The sequence below is a fragment of the Pseudophryne corroboree genome, chromosome 6 (genome assembly GCF_028390025.1).
Source record: "Pseudophryne corroboree isolate aPseCor3 chromosome 6, aPseCor3.hap2, whole genome shotgun sequence".
NCBI lineage: Eukaryota > Metazoa > Chordata > Amphibia > Anura > Myobatrachidae > Pseudophryne > Pseudophryne corroboree.
This window is the reverse complement of record NC_086449.1, coordinates 421,679,444-421,703,373: the sequence shown is the minus strand read 5'-3', so window position 1 is coordinate 421,703,373 and position 23,930 is coordinate 421,679,444. Positions and strand designations below refer to the sequence as shown.

General features: G+C 45.3%; 1 protein-coding gene across 12 annotated transcripts in view; it reads right to left on the bottom strand.

Annotated features, from left to right (window-relative positions):
- MAGI2 (membrane associated guanylate kinase, WW and PDZ domain containing 2) overlaps nt 1–23,930 on the bottom strand; it is a 1,309,326-nt gene that overhangs the window by 215,017 nt on the left and 1,070,379 nt on the right. For all 12 annotated transcript variants that reach the window (XM_063926958.1, XM_063926960.1, XM_063926965.1 and 9 more), the window contains one exon: nt 556–1,197. In XM_063926958.1, the coding sequence (XP_063783028.1) occupies nt 556–1,197 (642 nt within the window). The remainder of the gene's footprint in view (nt 1–555; nt 1,198–23,930) is intronic.

Sequence of the window (23,930 nt, the reverse complement as noted above, 5' to 3'; positions counted from 1 at the left end):
AGTTAGGAGCTGATTGGCTGGTACTTTTTCACTCTACAATTTATCACTTTCCAAGCGATGATGCATCTGGCCCTGTGTATTTTAATTATACATTATACATACGTTCCGTTATACTGCACAGGACTATGGTGCATTCTCTACAGTGCATAGCTGTTATTAATCTGATACATTATTATGCATGCACTAGCAGTACTGACTATATATGTATTTATCAAGGAGCCCAGACCACGCACTCTCTAATGGTTAGCCTCTGTGGCAGCAGACCACACCCCTAAACATGGGCCCCTAACATTACAATCATCCAGTGGGCCATTCATGCCCCAGTCCAACACTGCCATTGAGACTTACAAGGACAAGTCACAAGAACTCAGTGATCATCAGTTCAAAGTATGTGGATTAAAGTACAAAGCAGCAATAGAAACCAAACAATAATAGCATAGTATTATAAACAAAACTTTGTACTGCAGCTATACAATGTATAAGAAATATTAAATGACTACTTCTGTAGTGTAATTTATAGAGTTTTACGGATATTTAACATTTTCTTCGACTTACCTCCTCTATGAATTACCAAAGAAGTCTCATTTCCCACAGGACATTCTTTAAGTAACTCCACTACTTCTAAATGGTTCAAGCTCTGTACATTCTGCTGGTTGATCTCGACTATAAGGTCCCCTTCAAATAAACCAGGGCATCCCTGAACGTCTAGAATCTGCTTCACTCTCTGTCCTGTTGGACTGTCTGCTATTGTGAAGCCAAAGCCCTGTGCCCCTTTCACAATGGTTAAGGTCATGAGTTCTGCTTGGGTGGCTCCAGAAGAAGCCATAGATACATTATCATCATGTGCAGGTGGAGGTGGTGGAAATGTATTTTCAAGCTGGCTATCTGCTGTGATGGAGTGCAAAGAAGGCAATGGTCGTTCTGCTACATCTGGAACAGATTGAGACGTCCTAGAAATGTATTCCAAATAGGTTTCATAGTTATTTCTTCCATTTACCACCACTGGAGGCCTTTCTATTACTGCCATAGGAGAAACCAAGCTGCTTGCAGTATCTTCAGGATCGTAGGGCAGGGGATATCCTCGACATAGCACCAAGTTGACACTTTGACCAATGGGAACTGACTGGAAGATTTTGACCACATCTGCATGTGTGTGTCCAAGGACACATACTTCATTAATATAGACAATGACATCACCTATAAAGAGAAGAAAATGATTGACAAAATGAAAAGCCTTAAATTACCATTAGCACACAGGAAATTAATCTCATATTTCGAGAAACAGATTTTTATCTATGCTCTCAAGATGGAAAATGTAAGCTTATGAAACACAATAAAAATGTATCTAAAGTTGACAGAAATGGAGAAACAACTCTGAAAAGGAGCTCACCCATTATCCGGTTAAAGGCAAAGGACAGCAAAATCTACTTTCTATGTTAGATTTAGGAAAGCAGCTTTAAAATAAGTCTATTGATTTCAAAAGTAGTAAAGCTGTATGGCACTTGAGAAGGAATGTAGATGGGTAGTTACTGCATAATACCTCAGACCAGCTCATTTTCTCTTTACATGACAATATTGAATTTATTAAGATAGGATACCAGACTCATTACACTTTTTACTAAAAAAAAAGAAAAGAAAAGAAAAAAAAAAAAGTTCTTATGTGAGAGTTTTGCGAGTGTCCTTCCTTTTGGTCTATGTCCCTCTGCCATAATGAAATTGGGCCTCCATTAATGAGGACCTACAGTAATTCATGAACTACAGTAGGCAGCAACCATTCCTCATCTGTTGTATTTCCACGCCCCCCTCATTATGCCAATCCTGCACACGGATTTAAATTTTTTATAACATATGCAAATTTCAAATATATTAAAGACTTTCAGATGCCATCAACTCAGTGGCAAATAATTTGTGCATTGAAGCAGAAAGGGATGAAGGTATAGAAAATCATCAGCCGCAGTCTAGTCAGCAGATCAGATTCTTCTTGATAGAGCTCCTATTTTTGTCCCCATAGTGGACAGAAACAGGATCAGGGACTGGTAAATTCTCTTTTAAAATAAGTTATAACAAGTGGCATTATCCTTTAATTGTATCAATCCTACTGTACGTTAAGTAGAGCTGAGCTACAATATAAACATTTCTAAGACACTTGTTGCATGAGTAGATTAGATCAAAACATTTGGCACTGTTTCTGCTGGTAAAAGTCTCTCTTCCCATAATCCCATTTTATCCAGCACAAAATTTAGGATGCAAATTTGCTGTATGCGTGTATTTATTTTATAAAACTAAAAGAAGATGGAGTTCAATTTGAAAGCATATCGCACTTAGGGGGTAAGTCTGACCTGATCACTCGCTAGTGTTTTTTGCAGTGCTGCGATCATTTCAGAACTGCTCATGCACCGCAATGCGCAGGCGCGTCACACAGGTACTAGGCGGATCGCCACTCAGCGATGGGTTTGTGCGAAGAATCCATTCGCACGAGCGATCGCAAGGAGATTGACAGGAAGAAGCCGTTTGTGGGTGGCAGCTGACCGTTTTCTGGGAGTGGTTGCAAAAATGCAGGCGTGTCCAAGTGTTTGCAGGGAGGGTTCCTGATGTCAATTCCGGTCCCGGACAGGCTGAAGTGATTGCAGCGGCTGAGTAAGTCCTGGGCTACTCAGAGACTGCACAAAATCTGTTTGTACAGCTCTGCTACACGTGCGTTCGCACACTTTCAAAGCAAAAAAACACTCCCCTATGGGCGGTGACAGTCTGTTCGCAGCAATGCAAAAAAACCCTAGCGAGTGATCAGGTCTGAATTAGCCCCTTAGTCTACACCTTTACTTATCTGCAAAACAACATCTAAGATATAAAAAGTGCCTTTTTGCAGCGGGGTACATTAATTTCCACAGGGAAACATCGGGGTGTAGAGATGGATATTGATCCAGGCACCAACAGGCTAAAGCTTTAGACTGTCCCAGGATGCATTGTGGATCCTCCTCTATAACCCCGCCTCCAGGCACTGTGAGCTCAGTTTCGAGTTGGTGCCTGCAGAAGCAGGTCACTTAACAGGGGAGCTTCCCTGGGCAGCTCTGAAAAAAGTTTTAGAAGACTTCAAGGGCCGTAGCACTTACATGTCAGGGTGACATTCTGTGCTGCAGCTCCATCACCTCCCCAGCGGCATCGCATATTCCTGCTGGCTCTGTTCCCTGGTACTTGCGGCGGAGACGCTCCGGCTCTAGGCACATGGTCACAGACACTCTCCTGGTTCGCGTGGCTGCTACCGAAGGGAGGAGGTAAGAGGGTCCCCCAGGCGGGACCCGCCGTTAAATCGCGTTCCAGTCGTAGTCTAAGGAGACGGACTGCTATGCTGGCGTAACAGAGCAGGGACCCCACTATATCCACCAAGGCATAGGAGTACAGGTCAGATATATAAATAGCCACTTTATTAAGACTCCATAGTACCAGGTGGTGAGGACCAGCATAGGGGAGAAGGTGCTTGACCTGAAGCCCCTCTCCCAACTCCGGGTGCGATCTACTGCTGGTGTTCCTGCTCTGGAGCTGCCTCACACTCTCCCTCACTCCCTGACTGAGACGCTGGGCGCCATCTTCTATGATTAGCTGCAACTGGTCTCCGGGACTGCAGGGCAAGGTCTCCTCTATAAATCCGCCTGTACATCAGCGCCGTGATTTTACAGACACTTAAGTATTTTACATGTCAATAATAAGACAGCGTTAGTTAAGAACAAGTGTACCTGTACCAAAATATATTATACGAGTATTCCGACCTATACATCCGGTCTCGGACCGCGTAATGTTTTATATATATATATATATATATATATTTATTCCAGTCATTATATTTCCATCTACGGTGTATGTTGGATATATGCTGATAAAGAACAACCTTGAAAACTGAATGTAAGTCTGATGGTATTCCGGGTTCACTATGATATGCCGGCGGTCGGGCTTCCGGCGACCAGCATACCGGTGCCGGGAGCCCGACCGCCGGCTTACCGACAGTGTGGCGAGCGCAAATGAGCCCCTTGCAGGCTCGCTGCGCTCGTAACGCTACGGGCACGGTGGCACCCTATTTTATTCTCCCTCCAGGGGGGTCGTGGACCCCCACGAGGGAGAATAAGTGTCGGTATGGCGGCTGTCGGGATCCCGGCGCCGGTATACTGTGCGCCGGGATCCCGACAGTCGGCATACTGAAGACCACCCGGTATTCCAGACATTCTATTTCGATCTACACTGTATGTTTGATATATGCTGATAATGACCAGCTTTGAAAATTGAATGTAAATTGGACAAAACTTTTGTATTATATCTCTGTGAAACTGTACAGATGCCATATGTATCTTTTATGTATAAAATAAAAGTACAAATAGATTTTTATTATAGTTGTTTTTATGTTAATTAAGGTGTAATAATATGATGAACAGTACTATGGATTAGCGCCCTCAGATCTGTTTGTCTATATATACATATACACATACTAGTCCAGTGCGGTTTTATTGTCTTACTAAAATAATTATCTGCATTGTTACTGTGACTGTGTGTACTTGTATCTGCTGTGTGGATTTCACTTTCAGTGTATCCCAGCTATATCTACCACTGTATTCTGTACCCTAGGACTAGGTGCGTCAGGGTCTCATATATAGTGCTGCACAGTATTTACCATTAAGTGTATTCTACTGTGTACTCAGTCACTCAGTTGGATTTATTCACTCGTGTTGTGTACTGTGTACGCTGTCACATACTAGTGGATTTATTTGCAGGTATTGTACTCTGTCTGGCTGTATCATACTCATACGCCCTGCAGTTGCATTAACTAAAATGTCTAACACAGAGCATGCAACAAGGATTTGCCTGAGGAGGAAGCTTTGTATGACAGTCTGTGTACCATACATCTCCAAGTCAGTCCGCAGCTCCTGTAACCAATCAGGAGCCACCTTGGGCGGCGTTCTCAACTATGCTCAAGACGCTTATGACGCGATTTCGCCCCTTATGGGACCCCCTGTGCCATTGCAGCCACATATGGTAAATCCGCCTTGAGCAGATAATTTGTCTACCCAGTTGCAGCAATTGAATCAATCTTTGGTTAGACATAAACCTAACCCAAGGCACTCTGGTGCCAAGGGGTCATCTAAGCGGGCCAATTCCTCCTCACAATCCACTAATCTCTTGGAAGATTCTTCTGATGAGGATGGGGGGTATACTGACCCATCAGACACTGATACAGCTGCTTCTGACGAGGAATCTACAACTCAGGTTGATGTCCCTGACCTAGTGGTCTCTATTAAGCAAATCCTAGAAATAGATGATGATGTGGATACCACTACCGTGTCTAAGAAACCTGATAGGTTTAAACGTCAGAAGGTAACTAAAACATTATTACCGCATTCTGACCATTTAGTAGACATACGTCAAGAACCCTGTTCTTCGCCAGGAAAGAAATTCTCCCTATCTAAAAAGATGGTAGCTCGTTATCCTCTCCCTTCTGAGTTGTGTAACAAATGGGAAAATTCACTGCTGGTAGATTCACAGGTCACCCGTCTCATGGTGTTATCTACCCTGCCTGTCACCACTGTCACCTCACTGAAGGAACCAATAGATAAGCTTGCCAGGCAACCGACAGAAGGTTGCCTGAAGTCTATTTACTCCCATACAGGTGCTGTACATAGACCCACTATAGCAGCCTCCTGGGCTGCCAGACAATACCTGTCTCATATCACCACCGCCGCTGCCTATTACATTCAGGAGGCGTCCTCTGAGGCAGGTGTGTTGGCGGCCAAGGCATCGACTACGTCCATCCTGGATCACCGTATTCTGTGGTTGAGGTCATGGGAAGTGGACCTGGACTCCAAAAATACCTTGGAGGTACTCCCTTTTAAGGGAGACATCCTATGTGGGGAAGATCTCAATAAGATTATGACTGACTTAGCGGCTGCTAAGACTGCATTTCTCCCGAATACTAATCCTTCTGCACAGAAGGCAAAAGGTACCACTTTTCGCACCTTTCGGCCTCAAGGGAAAGCAAAAGGTCAGGCATTCCGAGACAATCCCGTGCTCCCAAAACCACTAAGCCCAAGGCAAAAAATCCTGGGCTGTCTTTCAGCCTGCTTCTAAACAAGACAAGCCTTCTGCATGACAGGGCGAGCCTCCCCCTGGGGGGACCCTAGGGTGGGAGGCCGACTTCTGTGATTCCCCCAGGTCTGGTTAAGGACCACTTCAGATGCGTGGGTGCGAGAAGTTGTCTCTCATGGGTACGCAGTCTCTTAAGAGACGTCCCTCTCACCAGTTCTGCACAACGGTTATTCCTTCGGATCTGTTGAAGGCGCAAGCTCTACAACTGGTTGTGCGTTCCCTCCTGGATACAGGAGTGATAGTGCCGGTACCTCTGTCCCAGAGAGGCAGAGGATACTACTCGACCCTGTTTCTAGTCCCGAAACCCAATGGATCTTTCCGGCCTATACTCAACCTCTAATCACTGAACAAGTTTGTGAGAGTGTCCAAGTTCCATATGGAAACACTGCGCTCAATTGTACTGGCCATGGAACCCGGAGACTATATGGTATCCCTGGATATACAAGATGCTTACCTGCACAGAGGCGGAACTACCGGCAGTGCAAGCAGTGCGTTGCACTGGGGCCCGCCTCTGTCCAGGGGCCCAAGCATGTAATGAGTGAAACTGACTCATTACATGCCGCTGTGCGCTGCGGGCAACCGCTGCCCGCAGCGCACAGCCGCCCGGAGAGGAGCAGCGGCACTGACGGGGGAAGGAGGAGGAGGGAGGTGAAGGAGGGAGCCGCAGCAGCGCTTTGTTACTGGTGGAGGCGCTGCTGCTGCTGCCCCTCTGCTTCACTATAGGCTGTCTTCCGAGAACAGCCTATAGGGAAGCAGAGGGGCAGCAGCAGCAGCGCCTACACCAGTAACAAAGCGCTGCTGCGGCTCCCTTCTTCACCTCCGTCCTCCACCTCCTCTACTGCCCGGGAATCGTCTGACGCGGCTGCACCGAGGAGCCTGAGCCGGCGGAGAGGGTAAGTATAATTCTTCTTTCTTTCTTTTTCTCTTTTTCTTTCTTTCTTTCTTTCTTGGGCCTGCCTGCCGCTATGTGTAAAAATGGGGGACTGCCTGCCGCTATGTGTAAAAAGGGGAATCAGCCTGCCGCAATGTGTAAAAAGGGGGGACTGCCTGACGTAATGTGTAAAAAGGGGGAATCAGCCTGCCGCAATGTGTAAAAAGGGGGGACTGCCTGACGTAATGTGTAAAAAGGGGGAATCAGCCTGCCGCAATGTGTAAAAAGGGGGGACTGCCTGACGTAATGTGTAAAAAGGGGGAATCAGCCTGCCGCAATGTGTAAAAAGGGGTAATCTGCCTGCCGCTTTGTGTAAAAAGGGGTAATCTGCCTGCCGCAATGTGTAAAAATGGGGAATCTGCCTGCCGTAATGTGTAAAAATGGGGACGCTGTCTGCCGTAATGTGTAACAAGGGCACGCTGTCTGCCGTAATGTGTAAAAAGGGGATGCTGTCTGCCGTTATGTGTAAAAAGGGGATGCTGTCTGCCGTTATGTGTAAAAAGGGGATGCTCTCTGCCGTGATGTGTAACAAGGGCACGCTGTCTGCCGTTATGTGTAAAAAGTGTACGCTGTCTGCCGCTATGTGTAACAAGGGCACGCGGTCTGCCGTTATGTGTAAAAAGGGCACGCTGTCTGCCGTTATGTGTAAAAAGGGCACGCTGTCTGCCGTTGTGTGTAAAAAGGGCACGCTGTCTGCCGTTATGTGTAAAAAGTGCACGCTGTCTGCTGTAATGTGTAAAAAGAGGAATCTGTCCGCTGTAAGGTGTAAAAGGGTCTCTACCTGGTGTAGTGGTGCTACTGTGCGGCGTAATTTGAATAATGGAGACTACTGTGTACCGTTTTATGAATTGGTATTATTTTGTGGCCACACCCCTTCCCCACGAAGCCACGCCACTATGTATTTTTGCGTGCGCCTACGGCGCGCACTGCCCCTGTTTAGCATGCAGAGGTGGGGCTCCGATGCCGTTTCTTGAACATAGTGCTAAAATGTCTAGTTACGGCACTGTTGCTAGGTATCCATTTCTCTGGCCCTGAGCAGGTCCCCCTCACCAGATCCTCTCCAGGGGTGAGGGGGTGGACTTGGATGGGATGTGTGTGGGGGGGATGTGTGTGTGGGGGGGGCCCAAAGCATTTTGTCGCACCTAGGCCCACCGCTCGCTAGTTCCGCAACTGTACCTACATATACCTATTGCCATATCACATCAGCAATATCTGCGGTTTGCTATTGTCAACCTTCACTATAAATTCTAGGCTCTGCCGTTTGGACTGGCCACGGCCCCTCATATCTTCACCAAGGTTATGGCCGCGATGACTGCTCATCTCCGTCGCCAAGGAGTCAGGATCCTGCCGTATCTGGACAATTTTCTGATTCTGGCAAACTCCCATGATGTCCTCCTCAGTCATCTACAACTGACTGTGAACTTTCTACAAGACCACGGGTGGCTCATCAACTGGAAGAAGTCCTCGATGGTCCCTGCTCGGAGCACGGTGCACCTGGGGGCACTGCTGGACACACAGTCAACGGCTGTTTCTGTCTCCAGAGAAGGTCCTGAAACTTCAGGACAGGATCAGATACCTCTCTCACCCAAGAGTGTCAATACACTCAGCGATGCAAGTACTAGGCCTTATGGTGCCGGCTTTCGACATGGTGGAGTACGCTCAATTTTGTTCCCGCCCTCTGCAGAGGTTAATCCTTTCCAAGTGGGATGGCCTGCCTCATTGGATCAGGTCTCACATGATCTCCTGGACTCCGGAGGTTCGTCTGTCGCTAACCTGGTGGCTACAGGACCAGCAGTTGAGCAGGGGCCATCCCTTCTGGATCCCCAACTGGGTCCTACTGACTACGGACGCCAGTCTGAGGGGTTGGGGCGCGGTTTTGAAGCAACACTCTTTCCAGGGTCGGTGGACCAAGGAGGAATCACTCCTCTCGATAAACATTCTGGAATTGCGGGAAGTGTTCAATGCGTTGTCTCTTGCCCTGCCTCTGGTACAGAACAGGTTTGTTCAAGTACGGTCAGACAACGCCACCACTGTGGCATACATAGAGCATCAAGGCGGCACTCAAAGCCAAGAAGTAGAAAAAGTGGGCGCGATTTAAAAAAGAAAAAAAACTCTCACTTAATAGAGTTAGGTTTGGATGAATACCTTTCTAGCAGCCCACAAATGGAGGATCTGGGCATCCACCAATATTAACTGCACAGCTAAAAAGGACAAAATTGTATTGTGGGCGCTCTAAAAAGTAATTGATCTCAGCTGCTGGTTTTGTAAACACAATGATTTATTTATACAGTGTTAAAAGATAGCTGTAAATTTATTCACAACACAATATAAAAACAATTGGAATATTACTATGGACACGTGTCCTTATAACTCGAGACCTGCTACTTATTAGCACAAAATGCTGGTTAATAATATAGATGTTTGTATGCATATGTTAGAGGTTAGTAGCCACTAATTAGTAGTAGTCCATTAAACCCAATGGAATGTTAGATGGTAACAGAAACAGTTCTTAGCTTTAGAAAACTCGTCAATACTTCATCAGTATATAGCTGTGTAAGGCATGTCCAGCTGTGTATTGCAGAACTAAATCTTAAAACCGGAAGTTTCCACGTCAGATTTACCTTCCCATAAACATGGGTATAGTTCACTCACTGGCCAGTGTTGAATAACGGCCGCTCTGCCGCGGCTTTCTCGGTGCGGAGATCCCGAGGCTCGTCGGCTATGCCGTTGGGTCGTGTCCGCCTCGTCTGGCCGCAAAAACACCCGGGCTGAGTAGCAGGCCCGGAGCTGCAGGGGACGCTCACACGCCACGATTCGCGGCTACCGGGTTCGGTGCTTCCGGCTGCGTGCCACATGCGTTCCACGGTCGTTGGTTGGTCACCTGACGCGTTTCTCTGCCTCTATGAGGGGCTGTTTCATCAGAGGTATAACTGGAGGTGCTGAGAGTCTCTTATTTATACCCATCCTAAGTACCTAATTGGCTTCAGCTGTAATGAGTTAATTATTTCACAGCACACTGACACCAGCAGATTGAGTTTTGGAAAAAACCAGCAACAAACAGTATTTACATACACTTGTAGCATATTAGTAATATATTAGTAAAAGAAGAAAAAGCACTCCAGATGCATCTTGAATACATTATCATATATAAAACCACATATACATATGTGTAAAACCACCTTGAGGCATCCAGCACACATTCTATATCTACTTAGTTCTTCCAAACATTTCAACCACATTCTGATTAGTAATGTCAGTATTAATATTATTAATGTTCTTAAGCCCAGACCCAGATCTAACATGTATCCCTATATGTTTGGGTATATCTATACCCGTTAACTAATACAGGTTGAGTATCCCATATCCAAATATTCCGAAATACGGAATATTCCGAAATACGGACATTTTTGAATGAGAGTGAGATAGTGAAAACTTTGTTTTTTGATGGCTAAATGTACAAAAACTTTGTTTAATACACAAAGTTATTAAAAATATTGTATTAAATGACCTTCAGGCTGTGTGTATAAGGTGTATATGAAACATAAATGATTTGTGTGAATGTAGATACACTTTGTTCAATGCACAAAGTTACAAAAAATATTGGCTAAAATTACCTTCCGGCTGTGTGTATAAGGTGTATATGTAACATACATGCATTCTATGCTTAGACTTGGGTCCCATCACCATGATCTCTCATTATGGTATGCAATTATTCCAAAATACGGAAAAATCCGATATCCAAAATACCTCTGGTCCCAGGCATTTTGGATAAGGGATACTCAACCTGTATAATCAACCTAAAGCTAAAAGCCTATAAACCTGATATCAAGGGATTACCATGTGGCTAAAAGATACAATATGGATCACAGGCATATGTACATCCATTAAACTAAGATATCCATTTATGTGGGCCCAATAGACCAACTAACAGAAATAGACCCAGAAAGACAAAAATCTAGATATACTAATCATCCTATTACCCTATATAGAGCTCTTCATGAATTCAATATATTACATTTCGTAGTTTTGATATTTAGATGAACCTAGATATTCTAGGGACATAATCAGTGCTAAGGGGAAGGTATAGATAAATTTATACTATATTTTTTTTAGGAATCAAAGGGAGCAGAAAATATAATAGAGGAAAAGAGGAGAAGGACAAAGGCCTTTAAAAAGATCTCAACTCAAATCCACAGGGTTATTGTCGACATCTTTAAATCAAATATTATTCAATTCTATATTTTCATTAAGACCAAACGGTTCAAGCTTTTTTAACTTAAAAATCCAGAGGCCTTCTGGATTTTTTAACTTAAAGGCCTATTGGATTTTTAAGTTAAAAACGCTTGAACCGTTTGGTCTTAATGAAAATATAGAATTGAATAATATTTGATTTAAAGATGTCTGCAATAACCCTGTGGATTTGAGTTGAAATCTTTTTAAAGGCCTTTGTCCTTCTCCACTTTTCCTCTATTATTATTTTTTCTCCTCCCTTTGATTCCTAAAAAAAAAAAGTATAAATTTATCTATACCTTCCCATTAGCACTGATTATGTCCCTAGAATATCTAGGTTCATCTAAATATCAAAACTACGAAATGTAATATATTGAATTCATGAAGAGCTCTATATAGGGTAATAGGATGATTAGTATATCTAGATTTTTGTCTTTCTGGGTCTATTTCTGTTAGTTGGTCTATTGGGCCCACATAAATGGATATCTTAGTTTAATGGATGTACATATGCCTGTGATCGATATTGTATCTTTTAGCCACATGGTAATCCCTTGATATCAGGTTTATAGGCTTTTAGCTTTAGGTTGATTATATTAGTTAACGGGTATAGATATACCCAAACATATAGGGATACATGTTAGATCTGGGTCTGGGCTTAAGAACATTAATAATATTAATACTGACATTACTAATCAGAACGTGGTTGAAATGTTTGGAAGAACTAAGTAGATATAGAATGTTTGCTGGACGCCTCAAGGTGGTTTTACACATATGTATATATGGTTTTATATATAATAATGTATTCAAGATGCACCTGGAGTGCTTTTTCTTCTTTTACTAATATATTACTAATATGCTACAAGTGTGTATAAATGCTGTTTGTTGCTGTTTTTCCCCAAAACTCAATCTGCTGGTGTCAGTGTGCTGTGAAATAATTAACTCATTACAGCTGAAGCCAATTAGGTACTTAGGATGGGTATAAATAAGAGACTCTCAGCACCTCCAGTTATACCTCTGATGAAACTGACCCTCTTAGAGGCGGAGAAACGCGTCAGGTGACCAACCAACGACCGTGGTACGCAGGTGACACGCAGCCCGAAGCCGGAAGCACCGAACCCGGAAGCCGCGAATCGCGGCGTGTGAGCGTCCCCTGCAGGTCCGGGCCTGCTACTCAGCCCGGGTGTTTTTGCGGCCAGACGAAGCGGACACAACCCAATGGCATAGCCGACGAGCCTCAGGATCTCCGCACCGAGAAAGCCGCGGCAGAGCGGCCGTTATCCAACACTGGCCAGTGAGTGAACTATACCCATGTTTATGGGAAGGTAAATCTGACGTGGAAACATCCGGTTTTAAGATTTAGTTCTGCAATACACAGCTGGACATGCCTTAAACAGCTATATACTGATGAAGTATTGACAAGTTTTCTAAAGCTAAGAACTGCTTCTGTTACCATCTAACATTCCATTGGGTATAATGGACTACTACTAATTAGTGGCTACTAACCTCTAACATATGCATACAAACATCTATATTATTAACCAGCATTTTGTGCTAATAAGTAGCAGGTCTCGAGTTATAAGGACACGTGTCCATAGTAATATTCCAATTATTTTTATGTTGTGTTGTGAATAAATTTACAGCTATCTTTTAACACTGTATAAATAAATCATTGTGTTTACAAAACCAGCAGCTGAGATCAATTACATTTTAGAGCGCCCACAATACAATTTTTTCCTTTTTAGCTGGGCACTCAAAGCCGCATGGCAATGATGGAAGTGTCAAAAATCCTTCGTTGGGCAGAACACCATCTGCCAGCAATATCGGCAGTGTTCATTCCGGGAGTCCTCAACTGGGAAGCAGATTTCTTCAGTCGTCAGGAAGTGCATGCCAGAGAGTGAAGTCTTCATCAGGAAGTCTTTCAACTCCTAGTGGACAAGTGGGGTCTACCAGATGTAGACCTGATGGCATCTCGAGACAATCACAAAGTTCCGGTCTTCGGATCAAGAACCAGGGATCCTCAAGCAGTGTTTGTGGACGCACTGGCAATTCCACTGAACTTTCGGCTGCCCTACGTGTTCCCTCCAGTGTCACTCCTGCCCAGCGTACTGCGTAAGTTCAAACAAGAAGGAGGAAAACTACTTCTAGTTGCTTCAGCGTGGCCAAGACAGCATTGGTTCTCAGACTTACAGGGTCTGTTGATAGAGCGTCCTCTTCTACTTCCTCAGCGCCCAGACCTCCTCGTTCAGGGACCTTGTGTCTACCCGGACCTGGCCAGACTGGCTTTGACAGCGTGGCTCTTGAAGTTTCACTACTGAGGGCCAAAGGATTCTCTGAGGTGGTTATCCAAACTATGCTGAAGGCCCGCAAACCGGCTTATGTAAGGATTTATTATAGGGTCTGGAATTCCTACTTCACCTCGTGTGCTACTAAGAATTACGATGCTTACAAATTCAGTACTTCCAGACTTCTGGATTTTCTGCAACAAGGCCTCGACTTAGGCCTTTGTCTGGCCTCCCTCAAGGTTCACAGGTCTGCCTTGTCGGTTTGGTTTCAGATTAAACTTGCATCTGTTCCTGACATTCATACTTTCACTCAGGGTGTTTTATAGATTCAGCCTCCCTATGTCCCTCCTGTGGCTCCATGGGATCTGTCCGTTCTGAATGCCCTGCAAGAGTCTCCATTTGAACCTCTTGAGTCAGTGGACCTTAAATGGCTCACGGTCAAGGTCTTGTTCCTACTGGCTATTGCCTCTGCTAGGTGTCAGAACTAGGCGCATTGTCCTGTCGTCCGCCCTTCCTGATATTTCATAGTGACCGGGCATTTCTTAGAACTCGCCCTGGTTATCTACCTAAGGTGGTGTCATCTTTCCATCTTAACAAAAAGATTGTGGTTCCAGCCTTCATCTCTTCTGGTTTGTCATCCAAAGAGCGGTCTTTGGATGTGGTACGGGCTGTCCGTGTTTACGTACAGAGGACTGCCTCTATTAGGAGGTCAGATACCCTTTTTGTACTTTTTGGTTTTCACAAACGTGGCTGGCCTGCAAACAAGCAAACATTGGCCAGATGGATTAGAATGGTGATTGCACAAGCATATGCACAGACTGGTCTTCAAGCTCCTGCTGCTATTAAAGCCCATTCTACTCGGTCTGTTGGACCTTCTTGGGCGGCCTGCCGAGACGCGTCCGCTGAACAATTGTGCAAGGCGGCTACATGGTCTTCAGTGAGCACGTTCATTAGGTTCTATGCCTTTGATACTTCCGCCTCCCAGGATGCTTCCTTTGGACGCCGGGTTCTCATACCCGCTACGGCGTGTCCCCTCCAATGATGAACTGCTTTAGGACATCCCCGATATTTCCCTGGGGAAACCAATGTACCCCGCTACAGAAAAGTAGATTTATGGTAGACTTACCATTGTTAAATCTCTTTCTGCAAGGTACATTGGTTCCACAGGGCGCCCGCCCTGACACACCTAGCTTCTATGGGTTTGTATCTACCTTCTCTTTTACCTGCTCCTGCATTGGACTGGTTAACGAAACTGAGCTCACAGTGCCTGGAGGCGGGGTTATAGAGGAGGCCCCACACTGCATCCTGAGACAGTCTAAAGATGTAGCCTGTTGGTGCCTGGATCAAGATCCATCTCTACACTCCGATGTTTCCCTGTGGAAGCAGTGTACCTCACAGAAAGAGATTTAACAATGGTAAGTCTACCATAAATCTCCTTTTACACACTGCAAAACCACAGTCCAAATTTTATAACAGAAAGAATGATAAAGAACAGAGCTGTAACTAGACTTTTTGGTATCTGTGCCAAAAAGAGAATTGTGCCCCCCCCCCTCCCCATTTTTCCAGTAGGGATATAAGGTGCATGCCCTCATGGGGCAGGGGCATGACAAAAATTGGACACATCCACTTTATGCCACCTTCATGCAATTAACTTGAGAGCTTGTTGTTATTAATTTACTATACCATTTATTAAATACATTTCAGTATACTGCCATATCCAGGATTCACACCCATAAACTGTTGCATTCCAGTCAAAACCCTACTCATTAAACTATTTGATCCTGCATAAAAACTATGAGATTTCTAACTACAGCCCAAATGTATTAAGCCTTATCAAAAGATAAAGTGGAGATGGCTAAAGAGAGATAAATGACCAGCCAATCGACTCCTAATTATAATTTTTTCAAACACATCCTACAACATGGCAGTTAGGAAGCTGATTGGCTGGTCATTTATCACTCTTTATCCATCTCCACTTAATCTCTTGTTAAGGCTTAATACATCTGGACCTATATGAAGCTACTTGCACTTTGTAAAAAAATAATAATCAGCATTGCAACTGAGCAGATCTATGTAGTGTGTAGCCACACACTACATAGATCTGCTCAGCTGCAATGCCGATCATTTTTTACAAAGCACAAGGTAAGCTTCAAATAGTTAGCATTTTCTAGCTTTCTATACAAGGGCAGATAGTCCAATGAATAGATTATCTGACTGCAATGACACAGGCAATGGGGTTGAATCCCAGGTATGTCAGCATCGTGAAATGTAATAAAGGACAGTGTGACTGAATAACAAAGAGCTCTCAAGTTAAGTTGTATAGGTATTAGCAACGGTAGGAGACAGGGGAAGTCAGGAGATGAGGGGCTTCAAAAAGGGGGAAGCTACAAGTGAAAGTAATTAAAACAGATAATTGACAAATGCTGCTAACAGTGTCCCTACCCTGCAGCGCTATGTATGGTGGAACACTCCGCACATACCTAATTATGACCCTGATAAAGAGAAGCAAAAAGGAGGTTTAGAAATACTAAGGGATTTTAAAGCTGGTAAACAAAAAATTGTGATTCTATAGTAATCAAGTCATTAACTTGCCACACAATACTGATAATTATAATTATATTTCTTTGCAAACTGCATAACAAGAACTGTCAAAAGGGTAATACTTCTATTTACAAATGAGATAATATCCATTACAGTCCATATTGTCCAACATCAGAAAAACACAATTTCCAGATGACTTGTTCCTGAGCCTCCAGAAAATACTAGAAGATGTAGAACACTATTACACTCAGTTAATAATAGACACATTAAAACAATATTACATTTTATTGATTTATCTTTCATTTAACATCATACAGAAAGAGAGAAGAAGCTACAGGGGCTTTGTATAGTTTTGGTCAAAAATAAACAAAAAAAAGCAATGTCAAAAACAAGCCTTTAAGAGTTAACTTCTGCCTAAAAAAATACAAAACAATGCCAATTATGCATCTGTCTTAATACAATCAGTCAGTCATTAGTGGTCTGGCTGCTTTGTGTGTATATACCAGTAATCAGACCTTCTGACTGAAATGGTTTATTAGCTACGCTTCTTATAACTAGAGATGTATGAATCACCTCAATTTTCTCTAATCCTATTTCATGTTTTGCAAATAACAGTGCAATTTATTTCTAACAGCAAATCCCAATATTCAACAGCTCCTTCCATTTCCTGTCAGCCATTTTGCAATCTCTACTAGAGAAGCAGGCAGCAGAACAAAATGTATTAAGGTTAGGAAGGCCGCTTATGGTGGCCCACAGTCAAGGAAAGAGGAATCCCCTCTAGGAATTTTTTCATAATATGTAATATATTGTATCTGTAAGGAGAGACACCTGCAAATTATTAAAAGTCTGTGTGGTTCTCCTTACTTCCACTAAAAGCTAGTTCTCATTGTTTCTGTAGTACTCTCTGGTATGAGACATGTGCCCTTCTCAAGGATCTTCCAATTTCTTTTTAAGAGATTAAAGCCGTTTGGTTTGATTCCATGCTATCATCTAATGTATCCATCTAATGTATCTTTATTTACATTGCATTTGGCATTAATTTGCTTTTAATTTTCTCTAACGTCCTAGAGGATGCTGGGGACTCCGTAAGGACCATGGGGAATAGACGGGCTCCGCAGGAGATAGGGCACTTTAAGAAAGCTTTGGATTCTGGGTGTGCACTGGCTCCTCCCTCTATGTCCCTCCTCCAGACCTCAGTTTTACACTGTGCCCAGAGGAAGATGAGCGCACTGCAGGGAGCTCTCCTGAGTTCTTTGCATTAGAAAGCATTTTTGTTTGGATTTTTCTATTTTTACAGGGAGCACTGCTGGCAACAGGCTACCTGCATCGAGGAACTGGGGAGAGAGGAGCAGACCTACTTAAATGATAGGATCTGCTTCCTCGGCTACTGGATACCATTAGCTCCAGAGGGGGTGAGGGAGCCACGCCGCCGTTCTCCTCACAGAGCCAGAAGAACAGAAGCAAGAAGACGTCTCAGGCGGCAGAAGCCTTCAGCGGCTTCACTGAGGTAACGCACAGCACCGCAGCTGTGCGTCATTGCTCCACACACCTCACATACTCCGATCACCGTATGGGTGCAGGGCGCAGGGGGGGGCGCCATGGGCAGCAAATAATAACACCTCAAAACATGGCAAAAAGATATATACATGTACAGCTGGGCACTGTACATGTATATAAAAGAGCCCCCGCCATTTTTACACAAATTTGAGCGGGACCGAAGCCTGCCGCCGAGGGGGCGGGGCTTCTCCCTCAGCACTCACCAGCGCCATTTTTCTCTCCACAGAACGCTGAGAGGAAGCTCCCCGGACTCTCCCCTGCTTACACGGTGAAGGGGTGTTTAAAAGAGAGGGGGGGGGGGGCACATAATTGGCGGATAAGATATTATACAGCGCTGCTGGGGAAAATTATTTTGTGTTGGTCTCCAGGGTCATTGCGCTGGGGTGTGTGCTGGCATACTCTCTCTCTGTCTCTCCAAAGGGCCTTAAAGGGGATACTGTCTTCAGAAAAGAGTTTCCCGGTGTGTATGAAGTGTCGGTACGTGTGTCGACATGTTTGACGAGGAAGGCTCGCTTAATGTGGAGGGGGAGTGTTGGAATGTCAGGTCGCCATCGGCAACGCCGGCACCGGGCTGGGTGGATATGCTGAATGTCTTAAATGCAAATGTGAATCTCCTGCATAAAAGGTTAGACAAGGCTGAGGCTAGGGATCAGTCAGGTAGCCAGACCGTGCCTGTGGCGCCAGGACCTTCAGGGTCTCAAAAGCGCCCCATATCCCAGGTAACTGACACAGATACCGACACAGATACTGACTCTAGTGTCGACTATGAGGATGCAAAATTACAGCCGAGGGTGGCAAAGGGTATTCGATACATGATTATTGCCATAAAAGAGGTTTTGCATATCACTGAGGAACCCCCTGTCCCTGACACGAGGGTTCACATGTATAAAGGGAAAAAGCCTGAGGTCACGTTTCCGTCCTCATTTGAGCTAAGCGAATTGTGCGAAAAGGCTTGGGAGTCTCCAAAAAAAAGGATTCTTATGGCGTATCCTTTTCCACAGAAGGATAGGATACGATAGGAATCTTCGCCTTAAGTAGACAAGGCACTGACACGCTTATCCAAGAAGGTGGCACTGCCTTCTCCGGATACTGCTTCCCTCAAGGATCCTGCTGATCGCAAGCAGGAAATTACCATGAAGCACATTTACACACATTCAGGAACTATCGTTAGACCGGCCATGGCGTCGGCCTGGGTTTGTTGTGCTGCCGTGGCATGGGCAGACTCCTTATCTACGGAGATTGACACCTTAGATAGGGATACCATTCTAATGACCATTGAGCATATCAGAGATGTTGCCTTGTATATGAGGGATGCTCAGAGAGACATTTGTTTACTCAGCTCCAGAATAAACGCTATGTCTATTTCTGCTTGGCGACTCTTGTGGACCCGACAGTGGACGGGAGACGCCGACTCAAAGCGGCATATGGAGTCATTGCCTTACAAGGGGGAGGAGTTGTTTGGAGAAGGCCTCTCGGACCTTGTCTCTACTGCTACGGCCGGTAAATCTAATTTTTTACCTTATGTTCCCCAGCAGCATGCTAAGAAGGTACCGCATTATCAAATGCAGTCTTTTCGTTCCAATAAAAGCAGGATCGTCCTTTGTTGCCAGAGGTAAAGGCAAGGGAAAAAAGCTGCACTCGGCTAGTTCCCTAGAGCAGAAGTCCTCCCCTACTTCCGCAAAGTCCACCGCATGACGCTGGGGCTTCCCGGGGGGGGGGGGGGGGGGTTCAGATCAAGTGGGGGCACGTCTTCATCTGTTCAGTCACGTCTGGGTTCTCTCACAGGAGGATCCCTGGGCAATAGAGATTGTTTCCCAGGGATACAGACTGGAATTCGAAGACATGCCTCCTCGCCGGTTTTTCAAATCGGCTCTGCCGGCTTCCCCGTCGGAGAGGGAGCTGGTGTTAGCTGCAATTCACAAATTGTACATTCAACAGGTGATAGTCAAAGTTCCTCACCTCCAGCAAGGAGAGGGTTATTATTTATCCCTGTTTGTGGTAGCGAAACCGGACGGTTCGGTCAGACCCATTTTAAATCGGAAATCCCTGAACCTGTACTTGAAGAGGTTCAAGTTCAAAATGGAATCGCTCAGAGCGGTCATCGCCAGCCTGGAGGGAGGGGATTGGATGGTGTCCCTGGACATAAAGGATGCGTACCTTCATGTTCCGATTTTCCCTCCTCACCAGGCGTTCCTGAGATTTGCAGTACAGGACTGTCACTACCAATTTCAGACGTTGCCGTTTGGTCTTTCCACGGCCCCGAGAATTTTCACCAAGGTAATGGCGGAAATGATGGTGCTCCTGCGTAGGCAGGGCGTCACAATTATCCCATACTTGGACGATCTCCTCATAAAGGCGAGATCTCGGGAGAAGTTGCTGGACAGCCAAAAAAGGTTTCAGTGCATCATTGCACGAGGGTTCTGGGGAAGATGGTGGCTTCATACGAGGCCATCCCCTTCGGCAGGTTCTATGCAAGGACCTTTCAATGGGACCTATTGGACAAATGGTCCGGGTCCCATCTACACATGCAAAAACGGATCACCCTGTCTCCCAGGGCCAGGGTGTCTCTCCTGTGGTGGCTGCGCAGTGCTCACCTCCTGGAGGGTCGCAGGTTCGGCATTCAGGACTGGGTCCTGGTGACCACGGACACGAGCCTCCGAGGTTGGGGAGCTGTCGCACCAGGAAGAAATTTCCAGGGTCTCTGGTCAAGCCTAGAGACTGGTCTCCACATCAATGTCCTGGAGTTGAGGGCCATATACAACGCCCTACGCCAAGCGGAGGAATGGCTTCGGAACAAACCGGTTCTGATTCAGTCAGACAATGTCACGGCAGTGGCTCATGTAAACCGCCAAGGCGCACAAGGAGCAGAGTGGCCATGGCAGAGGCGACCAGGATTCTACGCTGGGCGGAAGGCCATGTAAGCGCACTATCAGCAGTGTTCATCCCGGGGGTGGACAACTGGGAGACGGACTTTCTCAGCAGGCACGACCTGCATCCGGGAGAGTGGGGACTTCATCAAGAAGTCTTCACACAGATCACGGATCGGTGGGGACTGCCTCAGATAGACATGATGGCGTCCCGCCTCAACAAAAAGCTAAAGAGGTATTGCGCCAGGTCAAGAGACCCTCAGGCGCTTGCGGTAGACGCTCTGGTGACACCTTGGGTGTTCAGATCGGTCTATGTGTTTCCTCCTCTACCTCTCATACCCAAGGTGTTGAGGATAATAAGAATAAGAAGGGTCAGAACAACCCTCATTGTTCCAGATTGGCCAAGGAGGACTTGGTATCCGGATCTGCAAGAGTTGCTCACAGAAGATCCGTGGCCTCTTCCTCTAAGGCAGGACCTGCTGCAGCAGGGGCCCTGTCTGTTCCAAGAATTACCGCGGCTGCGTTTGACGGCATGGCGGTTGAACGCCGGTTCCTAGCGGAGAAAGGGATTCCGGAGGAGGTCATTCCTACCCTGATCAAGGATAGGAAGGACGTGACGTTGAAACAATATCACCGTATATGGCGAAAATATGTTTCTTGGTGTGAGGCCAGAACTGCTCCTACGGAGGAGTTCCAGTTGGGCCGTCTGCTTCACTTCCTTCAAACGGGAGTGAATTTGGGCCTAAAATTAGGGTCCATAAAGGTTCAAATTTCGGCCTTATCCATTTACTTTCAAAGAGAATTGGCTTCTCTTCCTGAAGTACAGACTTTTGTGAAGGGCGTGCTGCATATTCAGCCTCCCTTTGTACCTCCGGTGGCGCCTTGGGAGCTTAACGTGGTATTAAGTTTCCTCAAGTCACCTTGGTTTGAAACACTCAAAACAGTAGAGTTGAAATACCTCACTTGGAAAGTGGTCATGTTGTTGGCCTTAGCTTCTGCAAGGCGGGTTTCGGAATTGGCGGCTTTATCATATAAAAGCCCATACCTGATTTTTCACGTGGATAGGGCAGAGTTGAGGACTCGTCCTCAATTTCTGCCCAAGGTGGTCTAATCTTTTCATATGAACCAACCTATTATTGTGCCTGTGGCTACACGGGACTTGGAGGATTCCGAGTCCATGGAAGTGGTCAGGGCTTTGAAGATTTATGTGACCAGAACGGCTAGGATCAGGAAGACCGAAGCTCCGTTTGTTCTGTATGCGGCCAACAAGGTTGGCGCTCCTGCTTCAAAGCAGACTATTGCTCGCTGGATCTGTAACACGATTCAGCAGGCGCATTCTTCGGCAGGATTGCCATTGCCTAAATCAGTTAAGGCCCATTCCACTAGGAAGGTGGGCTCTTCTTGGGCGGCTGCCCGAGGGGTCTCGGCACTACAACTGTGCCGAGCTGCTACTTGGTCGGGGTCAAACACCTTTGCAAAGTTCTATAAGTTTGATACCCTGGCTGAGGAGGACCTCCTGTTTGCTCAATCGGTGCTGCAGAGTCATCCGCACTCTCCCGCCCGTTTGGGAGCTTTGGTATAATCCCCATGGTCCTTACAGAGTCCCCAGCATCCTCTAGGACGTTAGAGAAAATAAGATTTCTCTTACCAGTAAATCTATTTCTCGTAGTCCGTAGAGGATGCTGGGCGCCCGTCCCAAGTGCGGACTTCTTCTGCAAGACTTGTATATAGTTATTGCTTACATAAGGGTTATGTTATAGTTGATCGAGTTTGAACCGAGGCTATGTTATTGTTCATACTGTTAACTGGTTAGTTTATCACAAGTTATACGGTGTGATTGGTGTGGCTGGTATGAATCTTGCCCTTAGATTTACAAAAATCCTTTCCTCGTACGGTTCATCTCCTCTGGGCACAGTTTCTCTAACTGAGGTCTGGAGGAGAGACATAGAGGGAGGAGCCAGTGCACACCCAGAATACAAAGCTTTCTTAAAGTGCCCTATCTCCTGCGGAGCCCGTCTATTCCCCATGGTCCTTACGGAGTCCCCAGCATCCTCTACGGACTACGAGAAATAGATTTACCGGTAAGTAAAATCTTATTTTTGTTTGCTGTTGTTATAGACATATTCATATGTTATTTTTTTTTATTCTTCAATTAAAGTACATATTGTTAAAAAAAATATATTTTTTTTAAGTGGATTCATTATAAGCTACCAGACCCTCCACCTACCAATCAGGAACATTATTTTAGTTGACCTGTAACTTCTTCTATGGTGGTGCTGTCCCATGAAAGCGATGGTGCACATCATTTTATATTATTTTGTCCCACCCTGAAAAATGTATTGTGGACACTCCAAAAGGGTAAATAAACATTATTATGTAATAGTTTTTGTTGTTCTTTTAGAGGTTTTTTTCTTAACAAGTCTAGGAAGGTGGAAGCAGCGCCTGCAACCTAGGCTCGATGAAGTTAAGCAATATAATATTGGGGCTATAAATTGATGGTTAGCCTCATCACTTAATTAATTTCTACTTACTTTTGTAAAAATGACGTTTTGATGCCATTCATCATGAAGGTAACGCAGGAGATATCACAAATGTCTCCTGCTTACCTTTCCCTCCCGAGCAGGTCCGGTGTCCCCATACACTAGTATGTGGACCTCATTCATCAAGTTCTGAAAACATAATAGTTTTGGAGCTTGACTGCAGATCTGTACCTATTGAAAGCAGTCCTGGCTTGCAGAGGGATCCACCGGACACTGGGGGGCTTTGTGATCCTGCGTGAACCCTAGTTCATGCATGCGCACTAGTACTAACTAGTGAGGTGCACCGGAAATTTTTCGGGTTTTGTGTTTTGGTTTTGGTTCCGCGGCCGTGTTTTGGGTTCGAACGCGTTTTGGCAAAACCTCACCAAATTTTTTTTGTCGGATTCGGGTGTGTTTTGGATTCGGGTGTTTTTTTTCAAAAACCCTAAAAAACAGCTTAAATCATTGAATTTGGGGGTCATTTTGATCCCATAGTATTATTAACCTCAATAACCATAATTTACACTCATTTCCAGTCTATTCTGAACACCTCACACCTGACAATATTATTTTTAGTCCTAAAATTTGCACCGAGGTCGCTGGATGGCTAAGCTAAGCGACACAAGTGGCCGACACAAACACCTGGCCCATCTAGGAGTGGCACTGCAGTGTCAGGCAGGATGGCCCTTCCAAAAAATACTCCCCAAACAGCACATGACGCAAAGAAAAAAAAGGCGCAATGAGGTAGCTGTGTGAGTAAGCTAAGCGACCCTAGTGGCCGACACAAACACCTGGCCCATCTAGGACTGGCACTGCAGTGTCACGCAGGATGGCCCTTCCAAAAAATACTCCCCAAACAGCACATGACGCAACGAAA